At 50.5% G+C, this 17,584-nt stretch overlaps 1 protein-coding gene across 1 annotated transcript in view; it reads right to left on the minus strand.

The window, feature by feature from the left end:
- The window catches only part of LOC129869651 (PR domain zinc finger protein 5-like), a 75,116-nt gene that overhangs the window by 36,116 nt on the left and 21,416 nt on the right, over positions 1–17,584 (minus strand). The window contains exon 11 of the mRNA XM_055944264.1: positions 17,395–17,555. Coding sequence (XP_055800239.1) covers positions 17,395–17,555 — 161 coding nt within the window. The remainder of the gene's footprint in view (positions 1–17,394; positions 17,556–17,584) is intronic.

Genomic DNA, 17,584 nt, shown 5'->3' on the forward strand with positions numbered 1-17,584 from the left:
GAGAACTATACAGGCTCTGCACTCTACAGGCTCTCCAATGAGAACTATACAGGCTCTCCAATGATAACTGTACAGGCTCTGCACTCTACAGGCTCTCCATTGAGAACTATACAGGCTCTGAACTCTACAGGCTCTCTAATGAGAACTATACAGGCTCTGAACTCTACAGGCTCTCCAATGAGAACTATACAGGCTCTGAACTCTACAGGCTCTCCAATGAGAACTATACAGGCTCTGAACTCTACAGGCTCTCCAATGAGAACTATACAGGCTCTGAACTCTACAGGCTCTCCAATGAGAACCATACAGGCTCTGAACTCTACAGGCTCTCCATTGAGAACTATACAGGCTCTCCAATGATAACTATACAGGCTCTGAACTCTACAGCTCTCCAATGAGAACTATACAGGCTCTGCACTCTACAGGCTCTCCAATGAGAACTATACAGGCTCTGAACTCTACAGGCTCTCCATTGAGAACTATACAGGCTCTGAACTCTACAGGCTCTCCATTGAGAACTCTACAGGCTCTCCATTGATAACTCTACAGGCTCTCCAATGAGAACTATACAGGCTCTGAACTCTACAGGCTCTCCATTGAGAACTATACAGGCTCTCCAATGATAACTATACAGGCTCTGAACTCTACAGCTCTCCAATGAGAACTATACAGGCTCTGCACTCTACAGCTCTCCAATGAGAACTATACAGGCTCTAAAGTCTACAGGCTCTCCAATGAGAACTATACAGGCTCTGAACTCTACAGCTCTCCAATGAGAACTATACAGGCTCTAAACTCTACAGGCTCTCAAATGAGAACTATACAGGCTCTCCAATGAGAACTGTACAGGCTCTGAACTCTACAGCTCTCCAATGAGAACTATACAGGCTCTGAACTCTACAGGCTCTCCATTGAGAACTATACAGGCTCTGAACTTTATAGGCTCTCAATTGAGAACTCTGCAGGCTCTCCAATGAGAACTATACAGGCTCTGCACTCTACAGGCTCTCCAATGAGAACTATACAGGCTCTCCAATGATAACTGTACAGGCTCTGCACTCTACAGGCTCTCCATTGAGAACTATACAGGCTCTGAACTATACAGGCTCTCCAATGAGAACTATACAGGCTCTAAACTCTACAGGCTCTCTAATGAGAACTATACAGGCTCTGAACTCTACAGGCTCTCCAATGAGAACTACACAGGCTCTGAACTCTACAGGCTCTCCAATGAGAACTATACAGGCTCTGAACTCTACAGCTCCCCAATGAGAACTGTACAGGCTCTGAACTCTACAGGCTCTCCAATGATAACTATACAGGCTCTCCAATGATAACTATACAGGCTCTGAACTCTACAGCTCCCCAATGATAACTATACAGGCTCTCCAATGAGAACTATACAGGCTCTGAACTCTACAGGCTCTCCAATGAGAACTGTACAGGCTCTGAACTCTACAGGCTCTCCAATGATAACTATACAGGCTCTCCAATGATAACTATACAGGCTCTAAACTGTACAGGCTCTCCAATGGGAACTATACAGGCTCTCCATTGAGAACTATACAGGCTCTGAACTCTACAGCTCCCCAATGAGAACTGTACAGGCTCTGAACTCTACAGGTCCCCAATGAGAACTGTACAGGCTCTGAACTCTACAGGCTCTCCAATGAGAACTATACAGGCTCTGAACTCTACAGGCTCTCCAATGAGAACTATACAGGCTCTGAACTCTACAGGCTCTCCAATGAGAACTATACAGGCTCTGAACTCTACAGGCTCTCCAATGAGAACTATACAGGCTCTGAACTCTACAGGCTCTCCAATGAGAACTATACAGGCTCTGAACTCTACAGGCTCTCCATTGAGAACTATACAGGCTCTCCAATGATAACTATACAGGCTCTGAACTCTACACCTCTCCAATGAGAACTATACAGGCTCTGCACTCTACAGGCTCTCCAATGAGAACTATACAGGCTCTGAACTCTACAGGCTCTCCATTGAGAACTATACAGGCTCTGAACTCTACAGGCTCTCCAATGAGAACTATACAGGCTCTCCAATGATAACTATACAGGCTCTCCAATGAGAACTGTACAGGCTCTGCACTCTACAGCTCTCCAATGAGAACTATACAGGCTCTAAAGTCTACAGGCTCTCAAATGAGAACTATACAGGCTCTCCAATGATAACTATACAGGCTCTGAACTCTACAGCTCTCCAATGAGAACTATACAGGCTCTAAACTCTACAGGCTCTCAAATGAGAACTATACAGGCTCTCCAATGATAACTATACAGGCTCTGAACTCTACAGCTCTCCAATGAGAACTATACAGGCTCTAAACTCTACAGGCTCTCAAATGAGAACTATACAGGCTCTCCAATGAGAACTATACAGGCTCTAAACTCTGCAGGCTCTCAAATGAGAACTATACAGGCTCTCCAATGAGAACTATACAGGCTCTGCACTCTACAGCTCTCCAATGAGAACTATACAGGTTCTGCACTCTACAGGCTCTCCAATGAGAACTATACAGGCTCTCCAATGATAACTGTACAGGCTCTGCACTCTACAGGCTCTCCATTGAGAACTATACAGGCTCTGAACTCTACAGGCTCTCCAATGAGAACTATACAGGCTCTAAACTCTACAGGCTCTCCATTGAGAACTGTACAGGCTCTGCACTCTACAGGCTCTCCATTGAGAACTATACAGGCTCTGAACTCTACAGGCTCTCTAATGAGAACTATACAGGCTCTGAACTCTACAGGCTCTCCAATGAGAACTACACAGGCTCTGAACTCTACAGGCTCTCCAATGAGAACTATACAGGCTCTGAACTCTACAGGCTCTCCAATGAGAACTATACAGGCTCTGAACTCTACAGGCTCTCCAATGAGAACTATACAGGCTCTGAACTCTACAGGCTCTCCAATGAGAACTATACAGGCTCTGAACTCTACAGGCTCTCCAATGAGAACTATACAGGCTCTGAACTCTACAGGCTCTCCAATGAGAACTATACAGGCTCTGAACTCTACAGGCTCTCCATTGAGAACTATACAGGCTCTCCAATGATAACTATACAGGCTCTGAACTCTACAGCTCTCCAATGAGAACTATACAGGCTCTGAACTCTACAGGCTCTCCAATGAGAACTATACAGGCTCTGAACTCTACAGGCTCTCCAATGAGAACTACACAGGCTCTGAACTCTACAGGCTCTCCAATGAGAACTATACAGGCTCTGAACTCTACAGGCTCTCCAATGAGAACTATACAGGCTCTGAACTCTACAGGCTCTCCAATGAGAACTATACAGGCTCTGAACTCTACAGGCTCTCCAATGAGAACTATACAGGCTCTGAACTCTACAGGCTCTCCATTGAGAACTATACAGGCTCTCCAATGAGAACTATACAGGCTCTAAACTCTACATGCTCTCCAATGGGAACTATACAGGCTCTCCAATGATAACTATACAGGCTCTCCAATGATAACTATACAGGCTCTCCAATGATAACTATACAGGCTCTCCAATGAGAACTATACATGCTCTCCAATGAGAACTATACAGGCTCTGAACTCTACATCTCCCCAATGAGAACTGTACAGGCTCTAAACTCTACAGGCTCTCCAATGATAACTATACAGGCTCTCCAATGAGAACTATACAGGCTCTAAACTCTACAGGCTCTCCAATGGGAACTATACAGGCTATCCATTGAGAACTATACAGGCTCTGAACTCTACAGCTCCCCAATGAGAACTGTACAGGCTCTGAACTCTACAGCTCCCCAATGAGAACTGTACAGGCTCTAAACTCTACATGCTCTCCAATGGGAACTATACAGGCTCTCCAATGATAACTATACAGGCTCTCCAATGATAACTATACAGGCTCTCCAATGAGAACTATACAGGCTCTAAACTCTACATGCTCTCCAATGATAACTATACAGGCTCTCCAATGAGAACTATACAGGCTCTGAACTCTACAGGCTCCCCAATGATAACTATACAGGCTCTGAACTCTACAGGCTCTCCATTGAGAACTATACAGGCTCTCCATTGAGAACTATAGAGGCTCTCCAATGATAACTATACAGGCTCTCCAATGAGAACTATACAGGCTCTGAACTCTACAGGCTCCCCAATGATAACTATACAGGCTCTGAACTCTACAGGCTCTCCAATGAGAACTATACGGGCTCTCCATTGAGAACTATACAGGCTCTGAACTCTACAGCTCTCCATTGAGAACTATACAGGCTCTGAACTCTACAGGCTCTCCAATGAGAACTATACAGGCTCTGAACTCTACAGGCTCTCCAATGAGAACTATACAGGCTCTGAACTCTACAGGCTCTCCAATGAAAACTATACAGGCTCTGAACTCTACAGGCTCTCCAATGAGAACTATACAGGCTCTGAACTCTACAGGCTCTCCAATGAGAACTATACAGGCTCTGAACTCTACAGGCTCTCCATTGAGAACTATACAGGCTCTCCAATGATAACTATACAGGCTCTGAACTCTACAGGCTCTCCAATGAGAACTATACAGGCTCTCCAATGAGAACTATACAGGCTCTGCACTCTACAGGCTCTCCAATGAGAACTATACAGGCTCTGAACTCTACAGGCTCTCCATTGAGAACTATACAGCCTCTCCAATGATAACTATACAGGCTCTCCAATGAGAACTATACAGGCTCTAAACTCTACAGGCTCTCCAATGGGAACTATACAGGCTCTGCACTCTACAGGCTCTCCAATGAGAACTATACAGGCTCTGAACTCTACAGGCTCTCCATTGAGAACTATACAGGCTCTGAACTCTACAGGCTCTCCAATGATAACTATACAGGCTCTCCAATGAGAACTATACAGGCTCTGAACTCTACAGCTCCCCAATGAGAACTGTACAGGCTCTGAACTCTACAGGCTCTCCAATGAGAACTATACAGGCTCTGAACTTTATAGGCTCTCAATTGAGAACTCTACAGGCTCTCCAATGAGAACTATACAGGCTCTCCAATGAGAACTATACAGGCTCTGAACTCTACAGCTCTCCAATGAGAACTGTACAGGCTCTGAACTCTACAATCAATAAATCAATCAATCAAATGTATTTATAAAGCCCTTCTTAAATCAGCTGATGTCACAAAGTGCCGTACAGAAACCAGCCTAAAACCCCAAACAACAAGCAATGCAGGTGTAGAAGCACAGTGGCTAGGAAGAACTCCCTAAAAAGGCCAGAACCTAAGAAACCTAGAGAGGAACCAGGCTATGAGGGGTGGCCAGTCCTCTTCTGGCTGTGCCGGGTGGAGATTATAACATGGCCAAGATGTTCAAATGTTCATAGATGACCAGCAGGGTCAAATAATAATACAGACTCTCCAATGAGAACTATACAGGCTCTGAACTCTACAGGCTCTACATGGGAACCCTACAGGCTGACTAGTGGTTTCAATGAAGTCTTTCTCCTGGAAGCTGCATTAAAGAATCCAAATGATGCAGGCCTCTCATTAGAGTCAAAGAGCCAGGAGGGTGAGGGGCAGGGTGGAGACCAGATAGATCTGCTCTGCTTGCATTCCTCTCCTCCTCCCTCTCATCCCGCTTTCTCCCCTTGCTCCTCAAACACACTCAGGTCAGTCTTTTCTCTGAGCTCCAGACTGGGGGGCACTATATGTACGCACAAAGGAGAATGTGTACAAAGAGAGGAGTGTGCTGCACCCCCCAGCAAGCCCCAGCAACTAAATGTTCTCACCCTCGTTCTCCTTCATTCTCCTTCACTCCCTCTCTTTCTTACTCTCTACTGAAAGGTAGGTATGTTGTGAATTCTGCTGCCTGATGTCAATTCCACAGAATAAACACAAGTATAAGAAGCTGAAATGCTGAGGGACAGTTTAAACAGCAGTACAACAATATAGACAGGAGTACCCCCTTTCTATCCTCTTCTCTCCATCCCCCATCACCCCCTGCATCCCACGCCACCGGCGTTATGCTACATAAGCCCTTTCCTTCATTCTCCCTCTCTCACACACACAGACAGATGTCTTCCAGATGCCTCAATGTACAATTGTTTGGTTTGTTGTTTGTAGGACAAGGAGAAATATCACTGGTATTCTTACTTCATAAAAGGCTTCATATAGTTTTCCCTATGGAACATTATGTTCCAAAACAAAACTTTTCAAGGTATTGGGGTTAGACATAATCATTAAACCATCCTTGTAATATGGATGTGACATTAATAACTTGGCTAAAACCGCTGTCATTTCTTCACACACAAAACAAAAACAATATACCGGGACTGTACATTTGACCATTTTCCATTTTAGTCATTTAGCAGATGCTCTTATCCAGAATTAGTACATTCATATTTCAATAGCTAGGTGGGACAACCACATATCACAGTCATAATAAGTATCTTTTTTCTCAATGAAGTAGCTATCAGCAGTCAGAGATAGTAGAAAGGGGGGGGGGGGGTTAAGATACTCTTTGAAGAGGTAGAGTTTCAGGTGCTTCAGAAGATGTGCAGGGACTCTGCTACCCTCCCATAGTGCCAAAAGGCCAGAGGTGGCAGAACGGAGTGCTCGGGTTGGGGTGTAGGGTTTGAGCAGAGCCTGAAGGTAGGGAGGTGCAGTTCCTCTTGCTGCTCTGTAGGTAAGTACCATGGTCTTGTAGTGGATGTGAGCTTCTACTGGAAGCCAGTGGGGTGTGAGGAAGGAGCAGGGTGACATGGGATGAGCGGGGTGACATGGAGGAGCGGGGTGACATGGGAGGAGCGGGGTGACATGAGAGGAGCGGGGTGACATGGGAGGAGCGGTGTGACATGAGAGGAGCGGGGTGACATGAGAGGAGCGGGGCGGCATGAGAGGAGCGGGGTGACATGAGAGGAGCGGGGTGACATGGGAGGAGCGGGGTGACATGGGAGGAGCGGGGTGGCATGAGAGGAGCGGGGTGACATGGGAGGAGCGGGGTGACATGGGAGGAGCGGGGTGACATGAGAGGAGCGGGGTGACATGGGAGGAGCGGGGTGACATGGGAGGAGCGGGGTGACATGGGAGGAGCGGGGTGGCATGAGAGGAGCGGGGTGACATGGGAGGAGCGGGGTGACATGGGAGGAGCGGGGTGGCATGAGAGGAGCGGGGTGACATGGGAGGAGCGGGGTGGCATGAGAGGAGCGGGGTGACATGGGAGGAGCGGGGTGACATGGGAGCAGCGGGTGACATGAGAGGAGCGGGGTGACATGGGAGGAGCGTGGTGACATGGGAGGAGCGGGGTGACATGGGAGGAGCGGGGTGACATGAGAGGAGCGGGGTGACATAGGAGGAGCGGTGTGACATGGGAGGAGCGGGGTGACATGAGAGGAGCGGGGTGACATGAGAGGAGCGAGGTGACATGGGAGGAGCGGGGTGACATGGGAGGAGCGGGGTGACATGGGAGGAGCGGGGTGACATGGGAGGAGGGGGGTGACATGGGAGGAGGGGGTCACATGGGAGGAGCGGGGTGACATGAGAGGAGCGGGGTGACATGAGAGGAGCGGGGTGACATGGGAGGAGCGGGGTCACATGAGAGGAGCGGGGTGACATTGGAGGAGCGGGGTGACATGGGAGGAGCGGGGTGACATGGGAGGAGCGGGGTGACATGGGAGGAGCGGGATGGCATGAGAGGAGCGGGGTGACATGGGAGGAACGGGGTGACATGAGAGGAGCGGGGTGACATGGGAGGAGCGGGGTTACATGAGAGGAGCGGGGTGACATGGGAGCAGCGGGTGACATGAGAGGAGCGGGGTGACATGGGAGGAGCGTGGTGACATGGGAGGAGCGGGGTGACATGGGAGGAGCGGGGTGACATGAGAGGAGCGGGGTGACATAGGAGGAGCGGGGTGACATGGGAGGAGCGGGGTGACATGAGAGGAGCGGGGTGACATGAGAGGAGCGGGGTGACATGGGAGGAGCGGGGTGACATGGGAGGAGCGGGGTGACATGAGAGGAGCGGGGTGATATGAGAGGAGCGGGGTGGCATGAGAGGAGCGGGGTGACATGAGAGGAGCGGGGTGACATGGGAGGAGCGTGGTGACATGGGAGGAGCGGGGTGACATGGGAGGAGCGGAGTGACATGAGAGGAGCGGGGTGACATAGGAGGAGCGGTGTGACATGGGAGGAGCGGGGTGACATGAGAGGAGCGGGGTGACATGAGAGGAGCGGGGTGACATGGGAGGAGCGGGGTGACATGGGAGGAGCGGGGTGACATGGGAGGAGCGGGGTGACATGGGAGGAGGGGGGTGACATGGGAGGAGGGGGTCACATGGGAGGAGCGGGGTGACATGAGAGGAGCGGGGTGACATGAGAGGAGCGGGGTGACATGGGAGGAGCGGGGTCACATGAGAGGAGCGGGGTGACATTGGAGGAGCGGGGTGACATGGGAGGAGCGGGGTGACATGGGAGGAGCGGGGTGATATGGGAGGAGCGGGATGGCATGAGAGGAGCGGGGTGACATGGGAGGAACGGGGTGACATGAGAGGAGCGGGGTGACATGGGAGCAGCGGGTGACATGAGAGGAGCGGGGTGACATGGGAGGAGCGTGGTGACATGGGAGGAGCGGGGTGACATGGGAGGAGCGGGGTGACATGAGAGGAGCGGGGTGACATAGGAGGAGCAGGGTGACATGGGAGGAGCGGGGTGACATGAGAGGAGCGGGGTGACATGAGAGGAGCGGGGTGACATGAGAGGAGCGGGGTGACATGGGAGGAGCGGGGTGACATGGGAGGAGCGGGGTGACATGAGAGGAGCGGGGTGACATGAGAGGAGCGGGGTGGCATGAGAGGAGCGGGGTGACATGAGAGGAGCGGGGTGACATGGGAGGAGCGGGGTCACATGAGAGGAGCGGGGTGACATGGGAGGAGCGGGGTGACATGGGAGGAGCGGGGTGACATGGGAGGAGCGGGGTCACATGAGAGGAGCGGGGTGACATGGGAGGAGCGGGGTGGCATGGGAGGAGCGGGGTGACATGGGAGGAGGGGGGTCACATGGGAGGAGCGGGGTCACATGGGAGGAACGGGGTGACATGAGAGGAGCGGGGTGACATGGGAGGAGCGGGGTTACATGAGAGGAGCGGGGTGACATGAGAGGAGCGGGGTGACATGAGAGGAGCGGGGTGACATGGGAGAACTTGGGAAGATTACAGCGTTCTTGATAAATTGCAGTGGTTTGATGGCACAAGCGGGGAGCCCAGCCAGACAGGAGATGACAAGTGCCTGGATTAGGACCTGCGCCACTTCCTGTGTGAGGAAAGGTTGTGCTCTACGGATGTTGTACGTTGTACCTGCAGGAGCGAGTCACTGCTTTGATGTTTGCTGAGTGTTAACGACAGGGTGTTGTCCAGGGCCACGCCAAGGATCTTTGCACTCTGGAAGGGCGACACTGTGGAGTTGTCAACTGTGATGGAGAGGTCTTTGAGCGGGCAGGTCCTTCCCCAGGAGGAAGAGCAGCTCCGTCTTGTCGAGATTGAGCTTGAGGTGGTGGGCCGACATCCAAGCTGAGATATTGGCCAGGTACGCAGGGATGCGTGTCGTCACCTGGGTGTCAGAAGGGGGAAGGAGAAAAGTAGTTGAGTGTCATCCGCATAGCAATGTTAGAAGAGACCATGTGATGATATGACAGAACTGAGGGACTTGGTGTAGAGAGAAGAGGAAAGGACCAAGAGACCTGGGAAACACCAGTAGTGAGGAGACTACGTGGTGCAGACACAGATCCTCTCCATGTCACCTGGTAGGAGCAGCCTGCCTGGTAGGATGCAATCCAAGAGTGTGCAGAGCCTGAGACACCCAGCCCTGAGGGTGGAGAGGAGGATCTGATGGTTCACAGTGTTGACGGCACACACTGCATGGCAGAGAGAGAGAAAACACATGCTCCATGTAGGGGAGACCCGGGGGCAATTGTTAAACCTTGAATTTCTCCACAGAAACAAGCTAGAGTGATGAAAGTCTATCATTACATGTGCATTCAGGTTCCCTCCCGGCTCTCACTATGTGCACCTTTTATCGGCAAATGTTTGTTCTAGTTTTTTTGACCAGCTATATTTTTCTTTTACTGTCCTGAGCATTAATGTTCAAGAATTCAAACTAGCATCATTTTTATCAATATACTGTATGTTGACTAAACATTGACATGTGTCATGTGTCCTCACTGGAGGCTTTGTGCCATGGATCATCACTGGAGGCTTCTTGCCGTGGATCATCACTGGAGGCTTCGTGCCGTGGATCATCACTGGAGGCTTCTTGCCATGGATCATCACTGGAGGCTTCGGACTGGAGGGACACACAGGAGGCCTGGCTCTGGGAGCGGGCACAGGATACACTGGGCCGTGGAGGCGCACTGGAGGTCTTGAGCGTAGAGCCTGCACAACCCTTCCTGGCTGGATGGTTACTTTGGCACGGCACGTGCGGGGCACAGGCACAGGACGCACTGGGCTGTGCAGATGCACCGGAGACACAGTGTGCAGAGCCGGCGCAGGATATCCTGGGCCGTAGAGACGTACTGGCGGCCAGATGCGCTGAGCCGGCACCCTCCGACCTGGCTGGATGCCCACTCTAGCCCGGCTGATTCGAGGAGCTGGAAGGTAGTGCACCGGGCTGTGAACACGCACTGGAGACACCGTGCGCTCCACCGCATAACACGGTGCCTGACCAGTACGACGCTCGCCACGGAAAGCACGGGGAGTTGGCTCAGGTCTATAACCCGACTCCGCCAATCTCCCCGTGTGCCCTCCCCAAAAAGAAATTGGGGGGCTGCCTCTCGGGCTTCCTTGCTAGCCATGTTCCCTCATAACGATGGGCCCCTTTACCAGCTGCCTCCACCTTCCTGGCTGCTTCCACCTGTTCCCATGGAAGGCGATCCCTTCCGGCCAGGATCTCCTCCCATGTCCAGGATCCTTTGCCATCCAGGATGTCATCCCATGTCCAGTCCTCCTTTTTACCACACTGGTTGGTCCTTTTGTGGAGGGTAGTTCTGTCACGGCCGATGAAAGAAGTGGACCAAGGTGCAGCGTGGTAAGCGTACATTTTCCGTTTTATTTAAAATGTCGCCTACAAAACAACAAACGAAAGAAACAACCGTGAAGCTTACAGGGCATTAGTGCCATAAACAAAGTTAATTACCCACACCGAAAGGAGGGAAAAAGAGCTACCTAAGTATGGTTCCCAATCAGAGACAACGATAGACAGCTGTCCCTGATTGAGAACCATACCCGGCCAAAACATAGAAATAAAGAAATAGAAAACAAAACATAGAATGCCCACCCCAAATCACACCTGACCAAACCAAATAGAGACATAAAAAGGCTCTCTAAGGTCAGGGCGTGACAACATGATTGACATGTGTCACTATTGTGGCACATAAGGTGTTGTCATGGCTGCTGGGTTGGGGGAAATTGTAACGCGGTGTTAAAATAAACCTGAGACAAGCAGCCAAATTATGCTTTAAAAGAAAACTTTAGGATTGTATGAATTACACATTCATTATACAAAAACTAACTTTAGCCTTGGGTGTCACGTTCCTGACCTTTTGTTCCTTTTTCTTTTATTTATTTAGTTGGCCAGGGCGTGAGTTGGGGTGGGTTGTCTTTGTGTGTTTTTGTATTGTCTAGGGTGTTGTATGGTTTAGGGGGTTAAGTAGAATAGATGGGTTAGTGTTCAGTGTAGGTGTCTAGGAAAGTCTATGCTTGCCTGAATTGGTTCTCAATCAGAGACAGCTGGTTAGGCAGCCATAGGCTTTAGCTGTTTGTGGGTAATTGTCTATGTGTAGTGTTTGTGTCAGCACTATCTGTCGTTATAGCTTCACGGTCGTCAGTTTTGTTATTTTGTTATTTCGTGTATAGTTGTTCGTTTCTTGTTTTGTTTTCTCTCTTCTTGAAATAAAGAAGATGTATTTTTCACACGCTGCGCCTTGGTCCAATCTCTCACAGCAAGACGATCGTGACAGAATTACCCACCAACCTAGGACCAAGCGGCGTGTCAAGCGGCAACAGGACCCACCTACACAGGATTCATGGACATGGGAGGAGATACTGGATGGTAAGGGACCTTGGGCACAACCGGGAGAATATCGCCTCCCTCGTGAAGAGCTGGAGGCAGCTAAAGCCGAGAGGAGGCGATATGAGGAGGCAGCACGGAAGCAAGGCTGGAAGCCCGTGAGTACAACCCAAAAATTTCTTGGGGGGGGGCCTTAAAGGGAGTGTGGCGAAGTCAGGTAGGAGACCTGCGCCTACTCCCTATACTTACCGTGGAGAGCGAGAGTACGGGCAGACACGTGTTACGCAGTAGAGCGCATGGTGTCTCCTGTACGCGTGCATAGCCCGGTTCGGTACATTCCAGCTCCACGTATCGGCCGGGCTAGATTGAGCGTTGAGCCGGATGTCATGAAGCCGGCCCAACGCATCTGGCCACCAGTGCGTCTCCTCGGGCCGGCTTACATGGCACCAGCCTTACGCATGGTGTCCCCGGTTCGCCTACATAGCCCGGTGCGGGTTATTCCACCTCCCCGCACTGGTCAGGCGAAGGGGAGCATACAACTAGGTAAGGTTGGACAGGCTCAGTGCTCAAGGGAGCCAGTACGTCTGCACGGTCCGGTATTTCCGGGCGCCACCTCCCCGCTCCAGCCCAGTACCACCAGTGCCTACACCACGCACCAGGCTTCCTGTGCGTCTTCAGAGCCCTGTGCCTCCTCCATGCACTAGCTCTATGGTGCGTGTCTCCAGCCCTTTACCACCAGTGCCTACACCACGCACCAAGCCTCCTGTGTGTCCCCAGAGTCCTGTGCGTCCTGTTGCTGCTCCCCTTACTAGCCCTGAGACGCGTGTCCTCAGCCCGGTACCACCAGTTCCGGCACCACGCACTAGGCCTAATGTGCATCCCCAGGGTCCAGCATGCCCTGTTCCTTCTCCCCGCACTAGCCCTGAGATGCGTGTCCTCAGCCCGGTACCTCCAGTTCCGGCACCACGCACCAGGCCTACAGTGCGTCTCAGCCGGCCAGAGTCTGCCGTCTGCCCAACGGCGCCTGAACTGCCCGTCTGCCCAACGGCGCCTGAACTGCCCGTCTGCCCAACGGCGCCTGAACTGCCCGTCTGCCCAATGGCGCCTGAACTGCCCGTCTACCCAACGCTGTCTGAACTGTCCGTTTGCCAAGCGCCGCATGAACTGCCCGTCTGTACTGAGTATTCAAAGCCGCCCGTCTGCCATGAGCCTTCAGAGCCGTCCGCCAGACCGGAGCCGCTAGAGCCTTCCGCCAGACCGGAGCCGCTAGAGCCTTCCGCCAGACAGGATCAGCCAGAGCCTTCCGCCAGACAGGATCAGCCAGAGCCTTCCGCCAGACAGGATCAGCCAGAGCCTTCCGCCAGACAGGATCAGCCAGAGCCTTCCGCCAGACAGGATCAGCCAGAGCCTTCCGCCAGACAGGATCAGCCAGAGCCTTCCGCCAGACAGGATCAGCCAGAGCCTTCCGCCAGACAGGATCAGCCAGAGCCTTCCGCCAGTCATGAGCAGCCAGATCCGTCAGCCAGCCATGAGCAGCCAGATCCGTCAGCCAGCCATGAACAGCCAGATCCGTCAGCCAGCCATGAGCAGCCAGATCCGTCAGCCAGCCATGAGCAGCCAGATCCGTCAGCCAGCCATGAGCAGCCAGATCCGTCAGCCAGCCATGAGCAGCCAGATCCGTCAGCCAGCCATGAGCAGCCAGATCCGTCAGCCAGCCATGAGCAGCCAGATCCGTCAGCCAGCCATGAGCCGTCCAGCCAGGATCCACCAGAGCCGTCCAGCCAGGATCCGCCAGAGCCGTCCAGCCAGGATCCGCCAGAGCCGTCCAGCCAGGATCCGCCAGAGCCAGCCAGCCAGGATCCGCCAGCCAGCCAGGATCCGCCAGCCAGCCAGGATCCGCCAGAGCCAGCCAGCCAGGATCCGCCATTCAGTCCGGTGCTGCCCCTCAGTCTGGTGCTGCCCCTCAGTCCGGTGCTGCCCCTCAGTCCGGTGCTGCCCCTCAGTCCGGTGCTGCCCCTCAGTCCGGTGCTGCCCCTTAGTCCGGTGCTGCCCCTTAATCCAGTGGGGTTAATGTGGAGGGTGGCCATTTGGAGGAGGCTACGAAAGCGGGTAGTGACTATGGTGGGGTGGGGACCACGACCAGTGCCAGAGCCGCCACCGTGGACAGACGCCCACCCAGACCCTCCCCTAGACTTTATGCTGGTGCGCCCGGAGTTCGCACCTTAAGGGGGGGGTTATGTCACGTTCCTGACCTTTTGTTCCTTTTTCTTTTATTTATTTAGTTGGTCAGGGCGTGAGTTGGGGTGGGTTGTCTTTGTGTGTTTTTGTATTGTCTAGGGTGTTGTATGGTTTAGGGGGTTAAGTAGAGTAGATGGGTTAGTGTTCAGTGTGGGTGTCTAGGAAAGTCTATGGTGGCCTGAATTGGTTCTCAATCAGAGACAGCTGGTTATTGTTGTCTCTGATTGTGAGCCATATTTAAGGCAGCCATAGGCTTTAGCTGTTTGTGGGTAGTGTTTGTGTCAGCACTATCTGTCGTTATAGCTTCACGGTCGTCAGTTTTGTTATTTTGTTATTTCGTGTATAGTTGTTCGTTTCTTGTTTTGTTTTCTCTCTTCTTGAAATAAAGAAGATGTATTTTTCACACGCTGCGCCTTGGTCCAATCTCTCACAGCAAGACGATCGTGACATTGGGGTCCTGTAGAGTGCCAAATAAGTTGTAAACAGATATCGCTGAGCACCATCAAATTATTCAAATGTTCTGAGGAACCCAATGGCCATGCGCAAACAGGGGTGTTACTGTAAATATTGGTTACGTACATATAAATAATAATATTTCTTGCAAAATCATTACATATGTCTATGATAATTCATAAACATTCATGTTTTTGAAGTGAAGTCTTTTTTTGGGGTTTATTTTTTAGGTGTTACATTTGGCCCCAGCCCTTGGCAAGGGGCAGATGTAACGTCTGGACTTTTCAGACTAAAATCAATAATGTTATCTGACTGCTTCATGTACAGACCTATAAATGGTATGAATTTGTAAGTTTCTTATATCAAAAAAATGACTGGCCTAAAATACAAAACATTTTACAATTGTCCCCGGTTTCCCCTATACACAACTCTGACTTTAAAAATAATGTTTACGCCAATTGCAGGATGTTCTGAGAGGAAGACTAAACTAGGGCTGCCAGAGAAACACATCATTACTGTTGATGTTCAGATCAACCTGTCAGTGGAAAGGACACTCAGACAGCACCTGGAGGAAAAGAAACTCAGATGACAGGAACAAGACGATCCTTACTCTCCTGTCATGAGTGGAATAGAAAATGGAGGATAAAGACTGTGCTCTCTACAGTGTGGTACACCACACAATGCACCATGTACTCAGTATCTTTCCCGTCTGAAACGGCACCCTATTTCCTATATAGTGCACTACTTTTGACCAGGGCCTGGCCAAAAGTAGTGCACTATATAGGACAAAGGGTTCCATTTGGGACACCTGGTGTTCAGTCCCAGCCAGGTCTCTTGGGCTCAGCCACCTGTCTTTAACGGGCCGCCCCCAGGTGGTGAAGGTAGGCAACAATATCTCCACCCCGCTGATCCTCAACACTGGGGCCTCACAAGGGTGCGTTCTGAGACCTCTTCTGTACTCCCTGTTCACCCACGACTGCGTGGCCATGCACGCCTCCAACTCAATCATCAAGTGGTAGGCTTGATAACCAACAACGACGAGACGGCCTCTTCAACCTCAGGAGGCTGAAGAAATTCGGCTTGTCACCAAAAGCACTCACAAACTTCTACAGATGCACAATCGAGAGCATCCTGTCGGGCTGTATCACCGCCTGGTACGGCAACTGCTCCGCCCACAACCGTAAGGCTCTCCAGAGGGTAGTGAGGTCTGCACAACGCATCACCAGGGGCAAACTACCTGCCCTCCAGGACACCTACACCACCTGATGTCACAGGAAGGCTATAAAGATCATCAAGGACAACAACCACCCGAGCCACTGCCTGTTCACCCCGCTATCATCCAGAAGGCGAGGTCAGTACAGGTGCATCAAAGCGGGGACCGAGAGACTGAAAAACAGCTTCTATCTCAAGGCCATCAGACTGTTAAACAGCCACGACTAACATCGAGTGGCTGCTGCCAACATACTGACTCAACTCCAGCCACTTTAATAATGGAAAGATTGATGTAAAAAATGTATCACTAGCCACTTTAAACAATGCCACTTAATATAATGTTTACATAACCTACATTACTCATCTCATATGTATATACTGTACTCTATATCATCTACTGCATCTTGCCATCTTTATGTAATACATGTATCACTAGCCACTTTAAACAATGCCACTTAATATAATGTTTACATACCCTACATTACTCATCTCATATGTATATACTGTACTCTATACCATCTACTGCATCTTGCCATCTTTATGTAATACATGTATCACTAGCCACTTTAAACAATGCCACTTAATATAATGTTTACATACCCTACATTACTCATCTCATATGTATATACTGTACTCTATACCATCTACTGCATCTTGCCTATGCCGTTTTGTACCATCACTCATTCATATATTTTTATGTACATATTCTTTATCCCTTTACACTTGTGTGTATAAGGTAGTTGTTGTGAAATTGTTAGGTTAGATTTACTCGTTGGTTATTACTGCATTGTCGGAACTAGAAGCACAAGCATTTCACTACACTCGCATTAACATCTGCTAACCATGTGTATGTGACAAATAAAATTTGATGTGATTTGATTTAATCACTGCCAGAGCAGAGCTCTCTCTCAGAAGTCCACAGTTTCTGAACATCGACAGACCGGAGAGAGACAACTCATGTGCCTGTCTGTCTTCAGTCCTACTGTACTAAGGCCATGTTATGTTTTAGTCTTTCTGTGGCAAGAAACATTTTGGTCTCAATCTGATCAATAACCCAAGCGGACAATGTTATATTGAGGCTGGTAATCTGCTCTGGGATCTGTCCTGTGCTTTGAAACCCTGTGGAGCTAATGGACTAAATGCCATGTGTCATTTACAAACAGAGACCGGATGATTCCTGGGCTGCATGGGGAACAATGGTGGAGGCTGACTATATACTGTAGCCTAGTTCCTAAGAGAGATACCAAGAGAACAGCAATCTCAATTTCCTATACTTTCCTTTAACTTTCAAAGGACAATCATACATATAATTCTTTTTTGAAAAAGCACACACACACACATACATACAGGATAAGTATTTGAAAAAGGATTTTCTCTGGAAAAGATTGACAATGTCTGGACTGGGCTCTATAGTGTGTCAGACTGGCTGGGATTGCTGAACTCACCTTCTTGTGGCTCTTGAGAACAGAGGGGGTGACGAAGGCCTTCTCACACAGGTCACACTTGTACTTCTTGTGTCCGTCGTGCACCACCTGGATGTGCACGTTGAGCGTGTCTTTTCTCTTGAAGGTGGCATCACATTGGTCACACTTAAATGTCCTCTCACCTGGAGAAGTGACAAAAGATGACAGTAAA

The sequence above is a fragment of the Salvelinus fontinalis genome, chromosome 14, assembly GCF_029448725.1.
Source record: "Salvelinus fontinalis isolate EN_2023a chromosome 14, ASM2944872v1, whole genome shotgun sequence".
NCBI classification, from domain to species: Eukaryota; Metazoa; Chordata; class Actinopteri; order Salmoniformes; family Salmonidae; genus Salvelinus; species Salvelinus fontinalis.